This window comes from Heterodontus francisci, chromosome 32, assembly GCF_036365525.1.
Source record: "Heterodontus francisci isolate sHetFra1 chromosome 32, sHetFra1.hap1, whole genome shotgun sequence".
NCBI lineage: Eukaryota > Metazoa > Chordata > Chondrichthyes > Heterodontiformes > Heterodontidae > Heterodontus > Heterodontus francisci.
Window position 1 is genome coordinate 20,605,311 of NC_090402.1, and position 25,338 is coordinate 20,630,648.

The 25,338-nt window shown below is 38.7% G+C and overlaps 1 protein-coding gene across 4 annotated transcripts in view; it reads right to left on the reverse strand.

Moving 5' to 3' along the window:
- Window positions 1-13,090: 13,090 nt before the first annotated feature.
- zbtb34 (zinc finger and BTB domain containing 34) overlaps window positions 13,091-25,338 on the reverse strand; it is a 38,778-nt gene continuing 26,530 nt past the window's right edge. For all 4 annotated transcript variants that reach the window (XM_068012443.1, XM_068012441.1, XM_068012440.1 and 1 more), the window contains exon 2: window positions 13,091-19,672. In XM_068012443.1, coding sequence (XP_067868544.1) covers window positions 18,118-19,647 — 1,530 coding nt within the window. In that variant the 5' untranslated portion in view covers window positions 19,648-19,672 and the 3' untranslated portion in view covers window positions 13,091-18,117. The remainder of the gene's footprint in view (window positions 19,673-25,338) is intronic.

A 25,338-nucleotide genomic window follows, 5' to 3' on the forward strand; every position in this document is an offset into this window, starting at 1 on the left:
CTAGGCAAGGTTCAGTTAGCAAACCAGAAGGAAACAGCTTTGAACTTGGCTGGGAAGCAATTGGAATGCAACAGTTTGGCTTGGTACCCTTGGGCTCTGGAACATTAGCCAGGGTTCTCATTTCAGATTGCTAATCAATGACTGGTGATGGAGAATATGTGAGGAAAGGATCACTCTTTTGTGATATTCCCTATAGCCCACCCCATCATCTAGGCTTACATGTAAAGAGGCATTAAAGAGTGACTGTACCTCAACATAGATACCTTCAGAAAAAGGAAGCAAAGCAAGAAAATTGGCAATATGGTGCATTTATTTTGAAAATGTGAAAAGGCTTACTATATGTTAGATCTTTTACTGAAGGATTTGCTATTATATAGCACCAAATAACTAACAAGTCAGAAGTCTCGTAATATGAAGGTAATATTCAAGCCTTTTTGTGGTAACCTTTCCCCAATAAATCATAAAAGCAGTCCTGATAATGCATCATCTCTCCCTCCCTTTAAACAAAATGAGAAACCACACATCAATCACAAATATCATGAAATTAAAACTGATTACACTTTCAGGCCTTCCTTGGAATTCAAAGGGGATAGAAAATGATACATACAAATGAGATCAGAAATTCAATAAACAACTAAGCGAAATGTTTTCTAACACTCTCTTTCAATTGTACAAAAACCTTAAATTTAGCAGTTTACCAATACTATTTCTGCCCATTTAACAGAGGGAAACAAAATTTGAATCAATTCACATACCACATTGATACCACTACATAATTTGAGCTAGTCACACTGGGACTAAATTCACTGGTGAAATGTCTGGATATTTGGAGTTTGTTGGGAAAGTATCATAGGGCCACTACAGGATGCACATAATAAACTCACAGGTAACGACAATGAAATGGCAGAAATATTAAATCATTACTTTGCCTTGGTATTCACCAGGGAGACTGACATGGTGGACATGATATTAGAAGAGATCAAAAAGGATATTAAAGACATTTAAGAAATGGGGAGGGGGGGGGGGGGGAAATAATTGATAATCTAAACAAACTTCGGATAAAATCCCTGGTCGAGGCTGATTGCAGCCATGCATATTAAAATAAGTTTGGAAGAGATAGCAGAGACATAAATTCATTAGAAAAGGGAATACTCCCAGACCACTGGCAGACAGCTAATGTGATTTCTATATTTAAAAAGGGAGATATAACAAGTCCAGGGAGCTACAGACCTAGGCATAATATCGGATGCAGGAAAGACAATGAAATCCTTACTCAAAGATGTAGTAGAAAAGCATTTAGAAACTGAAAATATATGGATTTCAAAGGGGAAGGTCATTTTTGAACAAGTTTATTGAATTCTTTCAAGTAACAAACTGTATGGATGTAATATATTTGGATTTTCAAATGGCCTTTGATAAGGTACCACACAGTAGACTCATGACTAAGGTCAGAACATGTGAAGTCAGGGAGCAAGTAGCAGAATGAATAGCAAAGCTGGCCACAAAACAGAAAACAAAGAATACGGATTAAAGGCAGTTACTCAAATTGGAAAATGATAGGAAGTAGTGTCCTACAAGGATTGGCGTTGGAACCACTATTGTTCATCATTTATAGAAATGATTTAGACTCAAAATCGAAGCGCAGACTCAAAATTTACAGATGGCATCAAATTTGTTGCGGGGTGGGTGGCACGGAGAAATTAATTCAGAGGAGGATTGAGACAAAATGCAGGACAACATTTTAAAAAACTTGCAGAATGGTTATGTAATTGGCAAATGAAGTTCAATATAGATAATGTCAAATTGTACATTTTAGCAGGATGAATAGGGAGGCTACATATTCCATGGAAAATAAGTGTCTACATGGAGCAGAGATTTTGGAGGCAAAAGCAAAATACTGCAGATGCTGGAAATTTGGAATAAAAACAGAAAATGCCAGAAATCCCCAGTTGGTCTGGGTCGATGACCTTTCATCAGAACTGGAGATACTGATTTACAAATTACTAAAAGTAGCAATGTAGATTAATAAGAACAAAGTACTGGGGTTCAATGCTAGAGAGATAAAATTGAAAAGCAAAGTTATGTTAAATTTGTATAAAACCTTTGTTAGACCATGGACAGAGTAGTGTGAACAGCTTTGGTCTCTATATTATAAACAGGATATAATGGCACTGGAGAAGGTGCAAAAAAGATGCACTAGAATGATACCAGAACTGAGAGATTATATCAGTCAGGAAAGACTGAACAGGCTGGGGATCTTCCTCAAGAAAAGAGAAGATTGAGAGGTGACTTCGTAGAGGTCTTCAGGATTGTGAATGTTTTGATGGGGTAGATGTAGAAAAGATGTTTGCACTTGCGGAAGAGACCAGAACTTAGGATCATAAGTATAAGATATTCATTAATAAATCGAATAGGGAATTCAGGAACAACTTCTTTACCCGGAGAGTGATTAGAATATGGAACTTGCTACCACAAGGCGTAGTTGAGGCGAATAGCATAGATTCATTTAAGTGGAAGCTAGATAAGAACAAGGGAGACAGGAATAGAAGGGTACGTTGTTAGGGATAGATGAAGAAAGCTTGGAACATAAACATCAGCATGGACCTGTTAGGCCAAATGGCCTGTTTCTGTGCTGTAAATACTAATACGATGCTTGACACAGGGCAGGAATCACACTAATCTGTCTGTTTAAGGATATTAAAGCTGAGTTTCAGTGGGAGAAGGCAGAGCAAGTAAGAATTGCCAATAATTCAAGTGTGTAGAGATGTTATCAGGCTGGGCTGGACAGGACAGTAATTACTCTCACCTCCTCGAGATAGCATTGATGTGGCTGCATGACTTGATAGAGAGACAAAGAACATTAATTACAGTTAACCATCAGGTTGAAGGTGATGTGCCTGCAATTTCCCAAATGGTGGTTTCTGGTCCCAGCTAAGGTGTCATGGCAAGATGATAAGCAGAAACCATGTGCTTCACGACTGAAGGGGCGGTGGAAAGGTAGAGAAATCAAAGGGACGGGGTGGAATGGATCAGTGACTTTAATAGAGAGAGGAAGGAAACAAACAACATAAGCTTGTGCATCCCCTAGTGTTCAGTTATGCAACAGTGCAGGCACGTTGCCCACCCATCATCTCTGTTAGGAAACATGGCAGATATGGGGAGACCTCGAGTACAAGAAAGATGAAAGGCTTTTTTTAATATATAAAGAAGTCTCCAAAACAAATTTTGATAAAGAAGTCTGCTCTACTAAAATTTCGTTGATTACATACCCCTATCCTATTTCTGATATTCTTTTTAGTGGATATTATGAATTTATTTAACTATTTATCCAAAGTCCCTTGTTACATCCATAGTATTTTTCCATCTTTATTTCAGATGGAGCAATCAATCCACAGCTAACTGTACAGATCTGGTCATTGCTATTTCTCAGTTGACCTTGCATGAGACAGGTTGTGGGTAGCCAAGAGCATTCTACCAGCTGTAGGATTCTCTTCCACAAGCAATCTGTCCAAGGTTGATGAAACTAGTCTTTGAGCGAAAGGCAAATGCAAGGGTTAGTCAAGAATAAGATTCAAACCTAAGTCTCCGATTCGAGTATTGGAGACAAAGACCAAATCAACTTAAAACTACTAAAATGTTTCAGTGTGTGGAACTGTTAACATGGACACCTGTGCTCAATTACAAAGAGTGGGACTGTTCATGTGCATCCCAGTCACAACTACAATGAGCAAAGTGGGCTTTATAGAAATAAACCCCTGCATCATATATTTAAATATTTGTATTACCATGTAAATGAACACAAAGTTTTGAATACATTTGTTTTTACACTGTAGTCGATTGTAGCTCACTTATAGCTCACTTCTGAAATGCTGCAGATATTTGCTAACTAATCATTAAAATAAAGAAGGAAAAACTGCAAATGCTAGAAATATGAAATAGAAACAGAAAATCCTGGAAATATGCAACAGGCCAGTCAATACTGGTGATGAAAAGGAAGAGCATTTCAGGAAGTGACTCAACAACAACTTGAATTTATATAGCTCCTTCAAAGTAATAAAACATTCTAAGGCACTTCACAGAGACAAATAAAACATGACACTGAGCCATATAAGGAGGTATTACGGCAGATGACCAAAAGCTTGTCTGATCAAAGATACACATCCAAATCATCATAATCTGTCATTCCTCCACATATACTGACTCACATGCTGTGATTTTGCAGCATTTTCTGTTTTCACTTTTGCTCTTTGATTTTAGTTGTTTAAATGCACACTTGTATAGATTAATTCAGCAGTACATTTAATAACAAATTATGCGATTCTGCCTCTTTGGGACACAGGTTAAAAATAAGGAAAGTCAGGTGGATTTTTTTTAACCCAGAGGAATGGAGTTGTAAAGTATGTTATCAGTAAGGCATTTTAAGCAGGCCATATAAATAGATTCAAAAGATAATTGAATATGTCTTTGGAGAGAAAAGGGATTCACATATCTGCAGAGAGCATTAATAGGTGGAGCTGCTCTATTTAAGCATAAGGATCTTTTTCTATTTCAAAAAAAGTGATTTAAATTAGAATTTTGTAAAATAAAAATATGAATATTTGTTCATTTTTAATCTTATCTACCAAACTTTCCACATCAGGCACACATAGTGACAGTCGAGGTGAATAGAATTATTCATCAGACTATACGTGTGAAATTTGACTTTGAGTCAAGTAAATTGAAGAAAGCAGTACAATATCTAAGCAGTTTCTGTCTGCAAAATTTCTCACTATTCCCACACATCTTGCAGCATTAAATACTTGCTAAGCAATTGTCCAGATAATGTAATCAAAAATTCCACATAAGATGAAATTGGGAAGTATCATTATAATTGGTTAGCAATCTCAGTTTGGACAGTGATAGGGGTGTTGTAATTAGCCTCAATGCCCTGAAGAGTCATATACCCTGCCAACATTCAATACTACAACACAATGCACAACCTTTACCATCTTACTGTCAACTTTTATATTTCCATTCCTTACAACGAAATGAATTTACAGATTTTTCAATCAATACAAAGTTTTAAAAGAAAGTTCAATAGCAATGCCTTGAAACCCAAGTTGTTGCATTTTCATTTATATAAACAGACAATAAGTTTTCACTAATTATCTCCCTTCTCTTGAAGCTATTGACTCCTGTCTGGGATACAGTTCTACCAAATGCTCTCACATACCTTGTCCAATTGGCTTTTATTCACACATTAGCCTTGACAGTGAATGTCTATAGAATGTTTGACTATCAGGGACATCAGATTGCTGCCTGATTCTGTCCACCTTCATCCAAAAGCATATGCTTCCAAACAAGAGTCAATGGACACCATGCAGGAGCTGCAACTCTGGCCACAAGAGCACAAGAAATAGCAGAAGTAGACCATATGGCCCATCAAGCCTGCTCGCCATTCAATAGGATCATGGCTAATCTTGGGCTTCAATTCCACTTTCCTGCCCGCTCCCCATATCCCTTAATTCCCTGCGAGACCAAAAATCTATCTATCCCAACTTTAAATGTATTCAATTCTGGGGTAGAGAATTCCAAAGATTTATAACCCTTTGAGTGAAGTAATTTCTCCTCATCTCAGTCCGGAATGATTGACCCCTTATCCTGAGACTGTGTCCCCGTGTTCTAGATTCCCTGACCAATGGGAACAATCTCTCAGCTTCTACCCTATCAAGCCCTTTCAGTATCTTGTCTGTCTCAATTAGATCGCCTCTCATTCTTCTAAACTCCAGAGAATATAGGCCCAATTTACTCAGCCTCTCATCATAGGACAACCCCCTCATCCCAGGGACCAATTCAGTAAATCTTCACTGCACCGCCTCCAGTGCAAGTATATTATTTCTTAAATGTGCAGACCAAAACTGCACACAGTATTCCAGGTGCAGTCTCACCAAAGCCCTGTACAATTTTAGTAAGACGTCTTTATTCCTGTATTCCAATCCCCTTGCAATTAAGGCCAACATGCCATTTGCCTTCCTAATAGCCTGCTGCACCTACATGTTAACTTTGTGCGTTCCTTGTACGAATACCTCCACGTCTCTCTGAACATCAACACTTACCAGTTTCACAACTATTAAAAAATATTCTGCTTTTCTATTTTTACGACCAAAGTGAACAACTTCACACTTCCCTACATTATACTCCATTTGCCATCTTGTTGCCCACTCACTTAACCTGTCTATATATCTTTGCAGCCTCTCTACATCCTCCCCGCAGCTTACCTTTCCACCAAACTTTGTATCATCAGCAAACTTAGATATATTACTCTCTGTCTCTTCATCCAAGTCATTAATATAGAGTGTAAATAGCTGAGGCTCCAGCACTGATCCTTGCGGCACCCCACTATTCACTGCTTGCCAACTTGAAAATGCTCCATTTAGGCTCACTCTCTGCTCCCTGTCTGTTAACCAATCCTCTATCCACGCTAATACATTACCCCCAACACCATGAGCCCTTATCTCGTCTATTAATCTTTTATGTGGCACCTTATCGAATACCTTTGGAAAATCCAGGTATAGTACATCTACTGGTTCCCCTTTATCTACCCTACTAGTTACATGCTCAAAAAACTCTAATAAATTTGTCAAACAGGATCCCCTCGAGTGCCAAAGAAGGGTCACTGACCCGAAACGTTAACTCTGCTTCTCTTTTCACAGATGCTGCCAGACCTGTTGAGTGGTTCCAGCATTTCTTGTTTTTATCCCCTTTAGTAAAACCATGTTGACTTGTTCTAATCATACTATGCTTTTCCAAGTGCAATGTTAAGACTTCCTTAATAATAGTTTCCAGCATCTCCCCAATGACTGATATTAGGCTAACTGGCCTGTAGTTCCTTATTTTCTCTCTAAATCCTTTCATGAGAAGTGGCATAACATTTGCCAACTTCCAATCTGATGGGACCATTCCTGAATCTAAGGAATTCTGGAAAATCATAGCCAGGGCATCCTCTATCTCTGCAGCTATCGCTTTTAGAACCCTAGGATGTAGGCCAGTTGATCCTGGGGACTTGTCAGATTTTAGTCCCTCAAGTTTTTCCAATACTTTTCCTTAATTTCCTCACTCTTTTTAGCCCCTAGGTTACTGCCTATTTCTGGTATGGAACTTGTGTCTTTTACTGTGAAGACAGACACAAAATATTTGTATCAATGCCTCTGCCATTTCCTAATTTCCCATGATGATTTCTCCTGTCTCTGCCTCTAAGGGACCAGTGACTACTTTAGCTACTCTCTTCCTTTTTATGTACTTATGAAAGCCCTTACCATCTGTTTTTATATTGCTGGCTTTTCCCTTATCAACTGTTTGGTGACTCTTTGCTGGTTTCTAAAACACTCCTGATCCTCAGACTTGCTACTATTTGTTGCAACATTGTAAGCCTCTTCTTTTAGTCTAATACTTTCCTTAACTTCCTGAGTGAGTCACAGATGGGTATTTCTGGACAAGTTTTTGTTTTTCAATGGAATGTCCTTTTGTTGAACCGTTTGAATTGTTTCTTTAAATGTTTCCCACTGTTCCTTTACCGCCATACCTTCCAGTCTATTTACCCAATTAACCTTAGCCAATTCTCCCCTCGTACCTTCGTAATTGGCTTTGTTTAAGTTTAAGATTCTTGTTTGTGATTGAAATGGGTCACTTCCAAACTTTACATGAAATGCAATGGTACTCTGATCACTATTTCCAAGTAGAGATCTAAGATAGCTTTATCCCTAGTCGGTTCTACAACGTGTTGCTCCAAGAAACTGTTCTGAAAGCATTCTACAAATTTATCTACTCGACCAGGGGCCATACTCCAGTGCAGCACTGAGGGAGCACTGCACTTCCAGAGGTGCCGGCTTTCAAATGAAGCATTAAATCGAGGCACCATCTGCCCTTTTAGGTGGGTGTAAAAGGTCCCATACCACTATTTTGACGAACAGCAGGGAACTTCTCCCTGGCCAACATTTATCCCTCAACCCACATCAGTTAAAAAAAAACAATCAAGTCCTTATCACATTGCTGCTTGCGGGACATAACTGTATGCAAATTGTCTGCTGTATTTCCTACATTACAATCCTAACTATATTTTCATGGGCTGTAAGGTGCTTTGGGACTTCCAGAAATTGTGAAAGACGCTATATAACTGCAAGTCTTTCTTTAATTGTAACACCCATACTGCTACCCTTACTGAGATCTGCTAATTCAACACAATTGGTACCTTCTTGTTATCTCCTTGAAGCAACAGGGAAGTCATTCCCAGTTGCCTATTGTAGTCCTAAACACTACCTAACCATCTTGCCCATTAAATAGGCACAGCCCTTCTCTCAATGCATTTTTGGATTTCCTTGTTACCTGCCAAAAGTTTTGACAGATCTCTGAATCTCACTTTTCCTCGAAAAGTCAGATGGGGGACCCAAAATTCCTCAAGATCAAGATGTTGATAGAGGGTGTAAGCGATCATCTCAGGTGTGGATTCTTTCTGGAACCAATTACACAGAATACATGTTTTATGGAACACAAAAGCAGCAACAACCAAGTTGTTTGCATCATAATCCTCATGGACTGCTAAAAAAAAGGAAGACTGAATCATCTGCTATTTGTACATTTTAGTTTAGTTTAGAGATACGGCACTGAAATAGGCCCTTCGGCCCACCGAGTCTGTGCCGATCATCAACCACCCATTTATACTAATCCTACGCTAATTCCGTATTCCTACCACACCCCACCTGTCCCTATATTTCCCTACCACCTACCTATACTAGGGGCAATTTATAATGGCCAATTAACCTACCAACCCGCAAGTCTTTGGCATGTGGGAGGAAACCAGAGCACCCGGAGGAAACCCACGCAGACACAGGGAGAACTTGCAAACTCCACACAGGCAGTACTCAGAATTGAACCCGGGTCGCTGGAGCTGTGAGGCTGCGGTGCTAACCACTGCCCCACTGTGCCGTATCTGTATTGCATCAACACAATTACAAAAGGATTTAATTTTAATTCATGTTTACTAAATAAGTATCTTAGCATCCTTTGTGCATCTTCCCAATAAGTGGAAGTTTTGTCTGCACTCAAATTCCGCTTTATAAATTTATTGGTTGTGTTTCCCCGAGAAATTGAGGTCCATATGTTTTCCAAGCCCTCTATACAGATGGGTTATTTCTAAGGTCACACACTTGCGTTATGCCCATGTCAATTTCTGTCTGATAATGTTTTGGGACTTATTACATTAAAGGCATCACTGCGAGTTGTTTTGTGCCAGATCTGTTCTAGACACGCTTTTGTGGGACAGAATTTAAACCATTAAACCCTCAATAAAGTATTTGACTTGGAGCAGTCCCAATAAATTGATTTCATTGAATTAAAGCTGTTTTAGCCAGTTAAACAAGTAGTCTCAATGTCCAGGTTTATATACCCACCAACATTCACTATTGAGCTACAGCACAATCCACAACTTTTATATTTTCATTCATTATAATGATGTAAATTATAGATTTAAAAAGAAATTATGTTGAAATAAATGGATGCTAAGCCAAAGATGACGACATTAGGAGAGGTAACCAAAAGCTTGACCAGAGAGATGGTTTTTAACATCAGAGAAGTGGAGTGGCAGAGGTGTTAATACAGGCAATTCCAATCCAAGGGGCCTAGGTGGCTGAAGGCTCAACCATTAATGGTGGGGCAAAGGGAGAGAGGGCTGCACAAGAGACCAAAGTTGGAGAAATTAGTTGTGTGTGGCAGGGGGTGCAAAAGGTGGTGACGGGATAGGGAGCAGCAAGAGCATGAAGGGATTGAAACACGAGGGTGATAAATTTTAAATTAAGAAGCATTGGTGAACTAGGATCCAATGTTGACCAGCAATGAGAGCAGTGATGGTTGAACGGGACTTGGTGCAGGGCTGATATGGACAGCAAAGTTTTGGATCAGCTCAAGTTTACAGAGCACAGAAAACGTGACACGGGCCTGTAGAGTATTGAAATAGTCGAATCTGAAGGTGACAAAGGCATGGTGTCAGCAGCAGATGGTTTGAGGCAGGGGCAAGATGGACAACATTAAGAGGTGGAAATAGGTGGTCTTTGTGATGGAAAGGATATGGGGTCAAAAATTCAGCTTGGAACTTTTATATAAAGCCGGTGACCATCCTGCATACTGGAGAGCTGCAGTTATCATGTGCAGCCCTTTCCTCTATTCTTTTGGAAGAATACGAAGAAAAGGCATTGTGGAAATATTGGATCTAAAGCCCAGCAATCCCCAACATTATTAGGATAGTCCTGCCCTTCCATCAAGAAACATCCTCTAAAAGCAATGCTATTATTTTTTTTTTAAGTGCTTGGATCAATTGTAAAGCTGACATTGGTTTCTGCCACATTTCAACTATTGGACCTTGTCATAAATTCTTTGACTATAATTAGATGTGTATCTTTTGGAGGAAAAATGCTGATATTCACTTCTGATCCAGTTACAATTTTACATTATCCTTTTTCAGCTCAGGAAATTCATACAAGCACCTACAGATTGTTAATTTCTATAAACCTGAGGAAATCAGTATAAGCATTTACAAGTTTCCTGGGAAATTTGTACATGCCCAAACATATCAACACTTGTAGATTTCTTGCTGTTCAGCAGCTCCAGACTTAAATATCTGAAATATTAAAAAGGAATGAAGAATTAAAGGTGGCAAACTCTTGGTTTCTTTGCTGTGCACTGTTGTATGGTATAGCTAAAAATGCCCTGTCGAGACTGAAAAGCACCAGCTTCAACTGTGCAGTTCAAATGTGGCCTGAAGAATGAGAAATAAAAATGCTCCATAGAATTGCAATGAAGCAGTTTTAGAGATACTGTATCATTTTTATATCCAAACATTAAGGCTCTACATTTTCTCAGTATTTTCCTTTTATACTAAGTGCAAATCAGTTATCGTATTAATTTCCAAATGAGATTCATTTCTTCATCCCAGTAATATAGAAACTTAGAAAAATAGTAGGCCATTCGGCCCTTCGAGCCTGCACTGCCATTCAATACGATCATGGCTGATCATCCAAACTCAGTACCCTGTTCCTGCTTTCTCCCTGTACCCCTAAGAATTATATCTCTTTCTTGAATATAGTGGCGCAGTGGTTAGCACCACAGCCTCACAGCTCCAGGGACCTGGGTTTGATTCTGGGTACTGCCTGTGCAGAGTTTGCAAGTTCTCCCTGTGTCTGCGTGGGTTTTCGCCGGGTGCTCCGGTTTCCTCCCACATCCAAAAGACTTGCAGGTGATAGGTAAATTGGCTGTTGCAAATTGCCCCTAGTGTAGGGAGGTGATAGGGAATATGGGATTACTGTAGGGTTAGTATAAATGGGTGGTTGTTGTTCGGCACAGACTCGGTGGGCCGAAGGGCCTGTTTCAGTGCCATATCTCTAAATAAATAAAATATTTAATGATTTGACCTCAACTGTTTTCTGTGAATGAGAATTCCACAGGCTCACCACTCTCTGGGTGAAGAAATCCCTCATCTCAGTCCTAAATGCTTACCCCTTATCCTTAGACTGTAACCCCTGATCCTGGACTCCCCTGCCATCGGGAACATCCTTCCTGCATCTGGTCTGTCCAGTCCTGTTAGAATTTTGTAGGTTTCTATGAGATCCCCCCTCATTCTTCTAAACTCTAGCGAATACAAGCCTGATCGACCCAATCTCTCTTCATATGTCAGTCCTGCCATCCCAGGAATCAGTCTGGTGAACCTTGGCTGCACTCCCTCCATAGCAAGAACATCCTTCCTCAGATAAGGAGACCAAAACTGCACACAATACTCCAGATGTGGTCTCACCAAGGCCTTGTATAATTGCAGCAAGACATCCTTGCTCCTGTACTCGAATCCTATCGCTATTTAGTTTTAGAGATACAGCACTGAAACAGGCCCTTCGGCCCGAGTCTGTGCCGACCATCAACCACCCGTTTACACTATTCCTATACTAATTCCATATTCCTACCACATCCCCACCTGTCCCTATATTATCCCTACCACCTACCTATACTAGGGGCAATTTCTAATGGCCAATTTACCCATCAACCTGCAAGTCTTTTGGCGTGTGGGAGGAAACCGGAGCACCCGGAGGAAACCCACGCAGACACAGGGAGAACTTGCAAACTCCACACAGGCAGTACCCGGAATTGAACCCGGGTCGCTGGAGCTGTGAGGCTGCGGTGCTAACCACTGCGCCACTGTGCCGCTATGAAGGCCAACATACCATTTGCCTTAACTGCCTGCTGCACCTGCATGCTTACTTTCAGCGACTGGTGCACAAGGACACCCTGGTCTCGCTGCACCTCTCCCTTTCCCAATCTATCACCGCTCAGATAAATAATCAGCCTTTCTGTTTTTGCCAAAGTGGATAACCTCACATTTATGCACAATATATAGAATATTCTTTGCACACTTTAATAGATCAAAAGATGATTAACAAGTGAGCTTTTTGTAATCAGGTTATAAATTTCCTTGAGCTGACTTTTTACTGAAATTTGAACTTTGCCCATTCTCTATTTGGCGAAGTGAGGGACTCATCATGGGGTGGGTGGGGGCAGGGGTGTAAAAGGGCAAGCTTATTTAATCTGATTACATACCTTCTTGGTCAAGAAAATGGCATGAACTGCAACCACATCCTGCCTGCCCAACATGCTGCAACAAAGGAAACCGAAGACCAGTGGCAGTCTACTAAATGCCTGCGTGAGTCGCATGTTCTGTCTTCCTATAATTAAAAAGTGCACTCATTTTTGCACTTTGCCTTTTGGCTCCCTCCATCTATAGGCTGCACCAGCTCACTAACACATACACATTGCTGCCACTTCTGACATTCTAACAGCAGTGGTTCCCATTGTGCGTTTTCAAGATATGTCTTTACTAAATATGTAACTTTTTTTAAAAACTAGGAGTGACCGTGACAGATGGAGCCGGCTTAGTAGTGAGCTCTTTCAGGCCTTTTGTATTTTTCTGGGGGGTGGGGTGGAGAAAGTGACTTTGTATACCCATACTCGTTTTGTTTAGGGGTGTCAATGTTCAATTTATCACAACGTAATCTAAAGAGAGACCAAACAGTTCGAGTTCTATAACAGCAAAAGATTTATTTACAAAAACAGAAACTTTCCATTTTTTACTCTTCAAACAATACAAAAGCTGTTTACAAGCAACAAAATGGAAGTACAGAAAAAAAGAATTAAAATAATTAAGCAGCACTGAAATATTAATTGATCACAGACACAGCTAATAGGATAAGAGAAAAACATATACTTTTGAATAAATATTGATTGCATTCATGCTAGAAAATACATCCATAATGGCTAGTTATCAACTGTCAGAGCATCAGCTTTACATAGCTTCATTTATTTCACTCACTCATGGATTATGGCCTGCTAAAGAAAATCTCCAGAGTTTTAATAAGTGAACTGCAAGTCAATGTCCTCCCTAGATAGTGACAATCTAGCAGCCATTTTGTGGTTCTTTAAGATCATATCAACAGAGTCTAGAAAATTAACAAGTCTGCCTGTAAATTGAAATCTGCTCTGATGATGTCAAATCATTTCCCTTATATATAGTCTTATTACTCTTTCTCAAAAAGCTGTGTTCTAACTTCTGCAATTGCTGCATGGAAGAACAAAGGCTTCTTGAGACATACTGCTTGATAAAACAGTGGAATACATTTTTGGTTGCTTATGACGCAATGGTCCTAAACAGATTATACACAGTAAATATCAAAAGTAAAAAAATGAACTATATGGTTTGGAAATAGCTTATTTAAAACTGTATGTGTCTATTGTGAATGAGTGTTTATTGCACTAATATCAAGTCTTAGTAGGGGTGTTTAAGAAACAGTGTTAGGTAGATGATGTCTAAGACAGGCTTTGTTAAAAGTCTTTTTGATATATTGTATACACACAAGCACCATTTAAATGCTTTCTGGCAGCTAATTTAATTACCTTCCTGTCCACCAATCTAGATTTGTGTGTTGCACTACTCTATCCAAACAGTACCTGTGTCTCTAAACGCAGATCCTGGAATTTACCCAAGTGATGCAGGGGAGTGAGAAATATGCTCTCACCTTACTCCACTGTCAGAATTACACCCCAATTTATTTAGCACAACTAGCCAATATCGAACATTTCAAATGTTGTCTTATTACTGTTTCCTTTACGCGCGAAAGAGAAGGAAGTGGTAGGGAGTTCATCATTGCTTTGCAACTATACTGTTTAAAATGCCTGTCCCGTATCTGAGTTCAGCAAGCAATTCTGACCGAGTTCAGGCAAAGTGCAATAGGGTGCCCATTTGGCATTGTAGCTCAAAGTCTGAGAAACTCAAAATGGCAGATCAGGCTAGGCTCACGAAATTTCAGCCATGCACAAAACATACTAGTCAGAAAGCAAACTTTAAAGGGTAGGATTTGTGCTTTATCTTGGTTAATACAGTTGCCTTTGTTTTAGAAATTGTCATGATAACTGCTAGTTTCTTCAGAGAAAAATTCCAAGGGATAATCTAAGAGACAAAATGACATCATCAGTTTAGCTCTTGATTTATCCAAACAGTGTTAAGTCAGTCTGTTCTATTAAATTATAATGGATTAGCTGGATTTTAGAACAAATAGATTAAAACTCTATAGGTTTCCTTAAAGATTACATGCATTCCAGAAAACATCAACTTCAATCATTCCATCAATACTTTGGAGTTGACTAGAATTCCAGATTGATTATATTACAGGGTTCATATAAAGAATTTATATAAACAAAAAATTTGAAACAGTACTCATCCAAATATTATTTATATATAAAATTGTTAATGCTGGTTCAATAAATAATTCTAACCTGATCTAACAGCACCATTTCAGGGCAAATACCCTAAAAAAAGGTAAGTGAGGCCATACACAACCACGTCCCTTTTGGAGTTTGTATCCTCTAATAACCTGAAAATCTGCATGTTAAGTGTCCACTGATCCAGGACTGGTGGCAATTACAATGACCACAGCAGAGTACATACATTTCCAATATATAACTGCCATTTGAATACCAAAAAGGGATTGGACTACAACCAGGCAACAATTAAACTGTTTTAAGTTTAGCTGTAATGCTAGTTTTAAACTAGATCACAGCATGTATATTCTGGTCTTTGAGAATGGACATGATTCTTAGATAACTCTATTCACCTGGCTTGCACAAAGTAAAATGGATTACATAGATTACACACCAACAATAACTTTCCTATTTCAAGGCAGAGAAAATCCATGGTCCCTCCATTCATTTCTAACCTTTGTGCCTGTTTATACAGCTATCCTGAGCAAATGATTACCTAAAAGCTGTAGCACCAGAACATATCACTTCATTCAGTATTGTGGATTAATAAAAGATGCAAAGAGTGCATATTTAACAAATAGTATTATAATGAATTGTTAGCTGAATTTTTCCTGGATCTCACAGAATTTCTTCTTTTTAACACCGTAGACCCAAGTGTGGACAAACCCAAAAATTGGGAATGAATATGGGACCAGTAGATTTTTGTCCATTTACTGAGCATATGGTGCAATGTAATGCACTGACTCTTCCTTGTGAAATCTCACAATGAACACTAAAGCTGGCAGAAAGATCTTACACGTTGGAAGTAAAACTAGTTTTCTTAAAAAAAAACTTTTATAAAAGGAGACTGTTCCAATTAGTACCAACTCTTAAAAACGATACAGTTAAGCAGTATCATTTTTCCTCTATAAACATAGATCAGAAACTTCAAGGTATCCATTTTATAGACAGCTTTGGGAATATATGCAATTATACCCTTAATCAAATAATCCTAGATTACAGTTCATTAGTTTAGCAGTAAGTATATCCAAAACACTCTTCAGAAGGGCTGGGAGGAAGAGGAGTTTGCAGGGTGAGGAGAGAAGGGTCATCTTTTCCTACCTAATATAGATGTACCACTATGATTTTATGTGAACTGCCATTATTATAAAATAGATGCAAGTCATGTATTTACTTATTTTAAATACTAGTTTGATTTATTTTTGTCCCAAAACTTCTCGACTGAGTGATGTGGCACTGAACTTAACATAAGAACTTGGAAGCTTCTCCTCTGATGTCAGATCTGGCAGTCAACTCTCTCAAATGATCACACGCCAGCTTGCATTCCAAGTGATTCAATCCACTGCACTGAAAGAGAAGCTCTTCAATGACCAGTCAAAAACTTCTAAAATTAATCTTTGTACAGTAGGCATTTTCTGCAGATACAATTATATAAGTGCGAGACTGAGACCACTACTAGCACAAGATATAGTATGGCAATTTGAAGTATTAGTTTCAAAATCAATTCAATAAACTTCAGATATTATAGCATTCTCCCATCAGCAAAACTATGGTGAGGTTAGTCTTAGTCACATCTTTTAAAAAGATAGAACAGGCAGGGAAGGAGGGCACACAGGCTTTGGCTGAAAGTGAAAGTTTTTTAAACAATTAAAAGTTCTAAAATACACCACTATCAGACTGTGAATTACAATTAAATGGTTAAAAATAGTAGATGCTAGTCCTTTATCCACCTAGTATTTTAAATACTGACTTGATTTCTCCCCCCACAAATTTCTCAACCCTCAGATGTGAATTTAGTATAAAAACCTGAAAGTGTGCCTACTGACGGGATAACTAGTTGACCTCACCAAATGAAATGTTGCTCTGCAAAGTAAACATTTAGTTCATTAAATCTGATTCCTTCATATGAATTCTAATCTCTGAATTTGAAGATTAAGGAAGCATTCCTTCTTAGCCAAGTTAAGAGCAAAATTTACTAACACAATAACCCTATCACTTATGGTAAATTACCATATTTTCAGAGGTTGTTTTTTATTAGAAGACGCCAAATGGAGAAGAGGCAATCCTGCACTTTCAGCAGGCCTACAATGAAATGAAATGCTGTTCCATGTGACAAATACCATTTCCCTGAAGATGCTGGGGTACATGACAAGGCCTGATCAGAGCTGGGAGTATGCTAAAAGTACATTTCTAATGTACTTTAAAAATCGCAATCATTGCACATGGGTAAATTTGATTATAAAAGAAAATCTGAAGGGTTTTATTAACAGTCAAAAAACTTGTATATAGGTCTCTTGTATGAGTGAGTGAAAAGATTTTTAAAACAGAAGTATATTTAATAACTTATCACTGCTCTAATAAATATAGCTCTTAAACATTCAAACTATTGCACACAGCAGTATGAAAGTAACACTGATGGAAGAGAAAATTGGATAAAAGGTGTACAGTTTAATATTGCAGGCTGAAACAAGACAATCATATATTAAGGTCTTGTTTGACATCCACGTTATCACACCCATACCACACTCTCACGTACAGGTAAAAGTCTGACCAGAAAACGCTTTGGAATATTTTTGGGAGAATGCTACACATGGACTGAACAGTAGAGGGTGCTCATACTGTCAAGACACACTCCAGTGGCTGGGATCATCAGTGTCATGTTAATTAACATTTCGCCAAGCTGCTGGTTAAAAATAAATATCAAACTCATCACAAACAGCGTAATGGAACTTTAAAACCTGATCTCTGCCAGGCTTCCAATGCTGCCCCATTGAAGAGTTCAATTCAAACCTCATACCACTGCACCATTAGGACAGGCAAAATAAAATGTCTTTAACCTTCACTAATGAAACCAACCATAAAGTGAAACACTGAACTGAAATGGCTTTTCTCACTGCTGTGTGAAGCATGAATGGATGCTCAGGCTTGCCACTGTTACATTTAGTTATTATGGTGGTGCATTATTGTATTATCACACACATTTCTTCCTGTTACTGTAACTAATTATCCTGACCCTTCTCTTGGACATGGCAATTTGTTTATTTTTATACTTATATTATACACTGTACCTTTAATCAGGTAAACACTATATTTTCTGAAGTATTCAAAATTATCAATTTTCAGGAAAAATCGATACAAGAAAAAAATAGAACTTGATTGGGGAAAAATAGTTTCATAACCAGAAACATTATATAAATGCTGAATGCTGTGCTACAAAAAAAAACCAAAATACTAATATTGTAGCATTATTTCTAGCTTTGTGTGCTTCTGGCTTTGCTATGCCTAAGCTACTCATTCAGAAATATGAGACAATGGAAGAACATCCTGCACTGCAGTCTCCATGTTGGTTTCTTCTGAGGGAGAAGGCTCATCGCCTTCTTTTTGTTCTATGTGTGTGTCTGTTCGATCAGGTGACTCAACTCGACCTTTAATCTCAGATGCGCCAGGATGATTTTTCCTCAAATGTTGGTTCAGAGTGCCTTGGAAAGGGAAACATTTACCGCAGATCTCACAGCGGTACGGTTTGTCATCCGTGTGCCCACGAATGTGATATTCAAGTTGGTCTTTCCGTGTGTATTTTTTCCCACAAAAGCGGCATACGAAAGGCGTTATTCCCATGTGGAGTCTCATGTGTCGATCAAGGCTCCCTTTCTGGTTGAAGGACTTTCCACAGTAGATGCATATTAACCTTTGATTGTATGGAAACCAGTGTTCCCTTGCATCATGGTCATGGGGATTACTCTCAAAACCTTGTCTGTTTGGCCCACTGTCGCCATCAGAGGACTGACTAATCACATTTTGCCCCTCATTCTGTATCTGTATGTTTCTTTTGAGTCGACCTCGACCTCTGAAATTACTAAGCATAGATCTAGAGGGACTTGAATTTGTGAGGCAACCATAGGTAGTTGATAAGCCAGTTGACTGCGATGCTGGTTGAGAGAGTGAGAAAGCCTGCTGTAATACTGGTCCATACGAGCTGACGTTCACAGCCACCATTCTGTCCACATGATCCCCATCTACCATTTCTGTGTGATAACCATCATCACCCACTGACGAGCTATCAGAACAACTTGGCCGATCGGATTTTTCCATTTTGACTTTGACCTCTGTAATCTGAGCACCGATTGGATTGGTCTCCCTCACTATTAACTCTGCTTGCTCGTGATCACCTTCAATTTGGATTTCATGCTCAGAAATGCTACCACTGCTTCCAGGGTCAGAGTGCCTCTCCTCCATAGTTCGATTCTGAAAACTTCGGTTTGGTGTGGCCTCCATACGTGTTTCATTAGCAATTGTCGTCTGCCGTACTTGGCCATAATACGGTGGAGAGATTTCAACTGGATTTAAGAAGCGGCTATTGCTCTCCCTAACCCCATTGCGATTTCCCTGATTATCTTCAGTACTGACAACTACAGAGTCAATACTCACAATACTGAATTTTGAGTGAATGCTCTCCAAGATCTGAGTACATTTGTCAATTATGCACTGCATCTGCAGAAAGCTTGCAGCAGTAAGAAAGCTAACAACATCTTTCAAGTGCAACGACAGTCTTCCAGTGTAACAAAATGAAAGTAACTGTTCAAATACATCTGGATTTTTAATAACTGATATTGATAAACCACTCATGGTGCTCAGTGCTGAATGATCACGGAAATACGGGGAGCTTGCAGCAAGGACAGCCTTGTGGGCTCTGAATGGCTGACCCTGAATGTGAACTATAATGTCACATAACTTTCCTTGTAAGCGTAGCTCATTAAGTTGGCTCAGAACACAGTTGCTGTACTCAGGCACGTCAAACTGGATATAACCACCGTTATCCATTTCTTCTATGGTCAATCTTGAAAACCTGTGTGGGTTACAAATTGAAACAAATAAAACCACTGCAATCAATCCTCACAGAACTTCACACATTCATTATCTTGCACATAATAGAAATCAGCTATATACACACACAGAGCATATAACTTTCACTATACTAGTCAAAAGCTCACAAGGTATACCAGCAGTTGTATGAGATTCATGCAAACTAACCACTCAGCTCCATTAAGTACCACACAATTAGATTTTGTATATACACTACAGAAATGATAATATATCTGGGAATGCAATGTATTACAAGACTATATAAAGGGTCTGATCAAACAGTGAGAATGAAGCTTGTAAAAAAAAAACATGTGCAACAAGCTGCAGACCATGTACAAAATTGTACAATATGTTAAAAAAACTAAAATGTCAATGCAGAACCAGCATCAAGTCAGAAAGAAAGCTGAGCTAAAATATTAGTTTTTCAGAGACTTTAGATCCATCTTTCATTGAAAACATGCAAGTAAAACTATTATTCACTCATTGCTAATATACGGACTGGTTAAAAACAAAGTGAAGCTAATCCTTGCAAATGAACAAAGCCACTTTAGTTACAAGTCCATTTTTTTGCCATTTGCCCCAAATCAAAAATGTTGGATATTTAAGTGAGGATTCGGAATATTTACAATGCGACAAAATTATTTCTGTACTGTATGTCATGGTACAAATTAGTTTTGCCATCACAAGTCATTTGACACTTTATTTTAAAGCAGTGGCGCTAGAAGTATTATGCAAATTGTGGCTGTATTAGCATCAAGAATAGCTTAGATTTTTGTTCTACACCATTATTTCACAACTGCGTAATTACCAGATACTTGTGCTTTATCAATTAAAAAAAAAGCTAGGAAAAAATTCTATTTTGTATAAGGTAGTTAAAGCGTTGGCAAAGAGAGCCAGTCCTTTGCACAGCTTGTGGCTATTATGCAGCCTGAGCAAGAGCATGTCAAAAATCAAATGATTAATTCAACTAAACTAAACATTCATATGGCATCACAAAGCTCTGCTGCAGCAAAGGAGTATAAAATACAAAATGAACTCTGTGGTATGTTTTCTATTAGCATCATACCAGTGCAACATGAACAGCATGCTTAATAATCTAACATGTGGGACCAGGGCCTTGGGGAAATCTTGACTAAGGCAGTACTATTTCCAGCCTGTGTACAGTTCAACTGCAGCAAAATATTTTACATTATTACTCTTGCAAATAAAAATATTTGAAATAACACAATTTTGAAAGTTTATAGTTGCCAAGTACATTTAGAGGTGGGAAGTACAAAGGTTATATAGTGTAAGATGCCCATTAACCAGAGTATATCTAGAGTGAGGAGAAAAAGAATGCCACACCTCAGCAGTCAGGACCCTTGTGAAATAGCATCAGGCAATCTCAGATCAATTTAAAGCTGCCTGGCAGGCAGCTCTTCCAAATTAAGTACAGTAATTTCAGTTTTGACTGTACATGTTCCCAGGGCAAAAGCACTGCTATGTACAAAATGTTCCCTTTTTGAGAAACTTTTATTCATTGCACAGTGCTTCAAGTTTGAGGTTGCTCTCAGAACAGTATTAATTTGAGGCATATTTTAAAAAACAAGCTCGTCAAAATCAAGTGGAGAAGTGGGGCAATCGCTGAAAGATCAAGCAGACAGTTGATGCAACACCATATGGTCACATGGGGAAGGGGTCTAGACGAAGATGATACAATCACACTGCAACTTTAAACCAAAAGCAATTTTTTCTGTAGTAATACTCTCCCAGACAAACAGAGATAGTTAAGAGTATCGTTACTGCTCTTCCTGAGAGGTAAAGCATCATTTGGCCAGCATTAGGTGAATACATTTAAAGAAGCCTGTGTTTCCTCATACCAGATTACAGTAGGTAGGCAGGAATATTGATGCAGGATAGATTACCAATTCTAAAAATATAATTGGGACAGAAGACACATGAAGGAAGGTACAGTACTTTCACCTCCAGTCAGAGGAAACATGTTTCCAATTATAATTTAAAAACGAGTGTGATATTATTAAGCGTCCATAGAATCGTAGAATGGTTACAGCAGAGAAGGAGGCTATTCAGCCTGTTGTGTTCATGTCAGCTCTCTGCATGAGCAACTCACTAGTACCACTCCCCAGCGTTTTCTCTGTATCCCTGCAATTTTTTTCTCTAAGATAATTGCCCAATTCCCTTTTGAAAGCCACGATTGAATCTGGCTCCATCACACTCTCAGGCAGTGCATTCCGGATCCTAACCACTCACTGAATAAAAAAGCTTTTCCTCATGTCGCCATTGTGTCTTTTGCCTTAAATCGGTATCCTCTGGTTCTTGATTCTTCTGCCAAAAGGAACAGTTGCTCCTTATCTACTCTGTCCAGAACCCTCATGATTTTAAATACATCTATCAAATCTCCTGTTCGCTTCTCCAAGGAAAATGGCCTCAGCTTCTCCAATCTATCCAGGTAACTAAAGTTCCTCACCTCTAGAGCCATTCTCGTGAATCTTTTCTGCATCCCCTTATGTCGTCACATCCTTTCTAAAGTATGGTGCCCAGAACTGGACACAATACTCCAGTTGAAGCCAAAACAGTGTTTTGTACAGTTTTATCATAACTTCCTTGCTTCTGCACTCTATGCCCATATTTATAAAGCCCAGGATCCTGTATGCTTTATTAACTGCTTTCTCAATCTGCCCTGCCACGTTCAATGATTTGTGCACATATACCCCCAGGTCCCTCTGCTCCTGCACCCACTTTAGAATTGTACCTTTTATTTTACATTACTGCTCCTTGTTCTTCCTATCAAAATTCTTTTAGTGCAGTGGAAAACAAATAGATGTAACTACATTGATCACCTCACTTCTTTAAATTAATATTGTATGTCGTCACTTTTTTTTTAAAAAAGCTTCCCCATACATCATTTTTTCCCTTCAATTTTAAAATGGCAAGCAAATAACTGGTCAGTTATCTTGCCATTTGATCTGCTGTCCTGAGTAAGCAATTCCCTCTCCCTCACCCACTCCATCCCAGCAGACTGGTTGAGATTAGTAATCAGTAAGGGGCAAACCAAACAGAACTGAAATCCACATACATTCATAGCACAGCACCACCAGATGTGCATTGCTAAATTTACTAAAATATTAACTTGGCTCCTTCTCTGTAGCTCAATGGGCACCAGCCTCACCCAGGAGACCACATAGCCACACAGGCTGAGAAAACCTCATTCAAGACCTCACCTGTTAGCTTATCTCAGCTGGGACACTGCTTAAGAATGCTATGATAGTCTGCACCCTTGGGCCGGGGAGATGGAAATCAAATTCCGCCAAGGCTTTTGTTGCTGACCGCAATCAGTGGCCCCCAGTAGAAAGCATGCCTGTGGAACATGGATCAAGACACAAACTGGTTCGGCTGTGACAAGACCCAAAGTCCAGCAGCCTACCAACACTCATTCATCCAACCTCACTGAGAATGAATGACCATTTAGATGAAGTACCAGAAGCAATGGTTCATGTGAAACATTAATCAGCATCTTGCAAGAAGGGAGAAAGAAAATTGGGACAAAAATTAATTTAATTTCTTCAACTCCAGTTAAAAAGTAACCAGTTTGCATTTAAATGCTCAAAGAACCCTTCAGCTTTATATTTTCCTTGCAGCCAGCTGCACAATACCCACACTGCTGGAAACAAGTGGAACTAGTCTAATTTTAGCACCTGGGAAGTGCTGTAGTCTCAGCACCTGGATGGAGAGGAAAAACAGCTAGCTACACCTCACGAGGACCAGATTACACTTGGCATTGATGCCTCCACTGTTTAACAGCATGTCAATGCTCACTAATGGAACTCTACTCAGGATAAAACAGAAATATTAAAATTGCATTGAAATAAAACACACAAAAATCTTGTTCATAAAGGCCAACAGAATTACTTAAATCATTTGGGTCAAAATCACTACACTTTACTTATTACACTTATCATATGGAGGGCTTGTTTGGGAACCAGAGGTGTTACTTCCGCCATTAATACAACGCACTGCCCAAGTAAATTCATTGCCTTTTAAATAGTTCAACAAAATTCTTAATTGTTGTAAACTGACAACTATCTTGATAAGAGGCACAAAAACGTATATGCACCTGCTGTTATCAGCTTTAGGAACACAGTTATTTTTCTAAATTAAATTGAGTTCAGCTATAGCGTGAACCCAAAAAAGAAACAGCACGATTAGCAGAGAAGCTTAGGTCCATGTTTTAAAACCGATGGAGATCTGACTTTTGTCTAATGTTTATTTTTCACCACTTCAATAGTTTTTATTAAGTCTCTGCTTTATTGAGGCAGTGCCCATTTGATTAAGCAGTAAAAATTAATTAAATGCAGGCTATTTTTACAGTAAAAGGAATGTCTTTACAATAGCTATTCAGATTTTACAACACAAGACAAGGACATTCAGCCCATTCCACACACCAGCTCTCTGAAAAATCTGTAATGCAGTTCCCCTGCCCTTCCCATTACTTTTATATTTTTCTTTTCAAATATTTACACACTTCTCTTTTGAAGTATATTGTAGATTGTGCTTCCACCACTGTTTCTATTCCCTAGCAACCTTTTGTGCAAGAGATTTTCTCCTAACCTCTCCTTTGATGATGATCTTGAACACAAAACAACACTCAAACATAACATGAGCAACTTAGTTACCAATTCATTTGGCAATGGAATTAGTTTCCCCTATTTATCAAAACCATTCACAATTTTGAACACTTATCAGATTGCCTCTTAATCTTCTACATTCTAATGAAAAGAACCCAAGTTTTTCTAGCATTTCCTCATAACTAAAGACTGAAGTACCCTCTCCGTGGGCTTGACATCCTTCTGAAAGTAGGGCGCCTAAAACTGGACGATATTCTAACTGCGGCACAAACAATTACATGGAGATTTCACATTGGCCTCTTTGTTTTTGCGTTTCTCTGCCCTATTTATAAAATGCTAGGCTTTTTAAAAAAGCTTTAACTTGTCTTGGTACTTAAAAATTTGAGTATCTGAACAGCCAAGACTGCTCCTTTTATTCCTTTTTAACCCCCATTTACTGTGTATATTCTCATTTTTCCTCCCAAACTTTTTCACTTCATTAAATTTCAACTCATCCAAACTACTTACCCATGTTTGTGCTCCTAAGGTTGCTATATTCCTCTTCAGTTAGTCACACTCACATTTATTCTCTGAAAAGTATAGTTCATTTACTAATAAATGTAACAAGCTCGCCACTGACCTGGGAGAAAACATAGCTTAAAACCTTCCAGCCCATTAACTACTCTTCCTTCTCCATCAACTAACTTCCTCTTATCCTTGCTGCTAGATTCTTTTTAAAAGCATGTGCCTGATCTTTCTTTTACTTAACAAGCCTCCTAAACATCCACTTCATTTCCTTTATCGATGCACTTTGCTATTTCCTCAAACAGCTCTACTAAACTGATTGAACATGACTGCCTTTTGACAAATTTTCTGGTAGTCATTCTTAATTAACCCACATTTCCAGGTGAGCATTTATTTTTTAATGAACATACAAATTAGGAGTAGGCCACTCGGCCCTTCGAGCCTGCTCCGCCATTCAATACGTTGATGGCTGAACTGATTGCTCCACATTTCCACTTACTCCCGATAACCTTCCACCCAA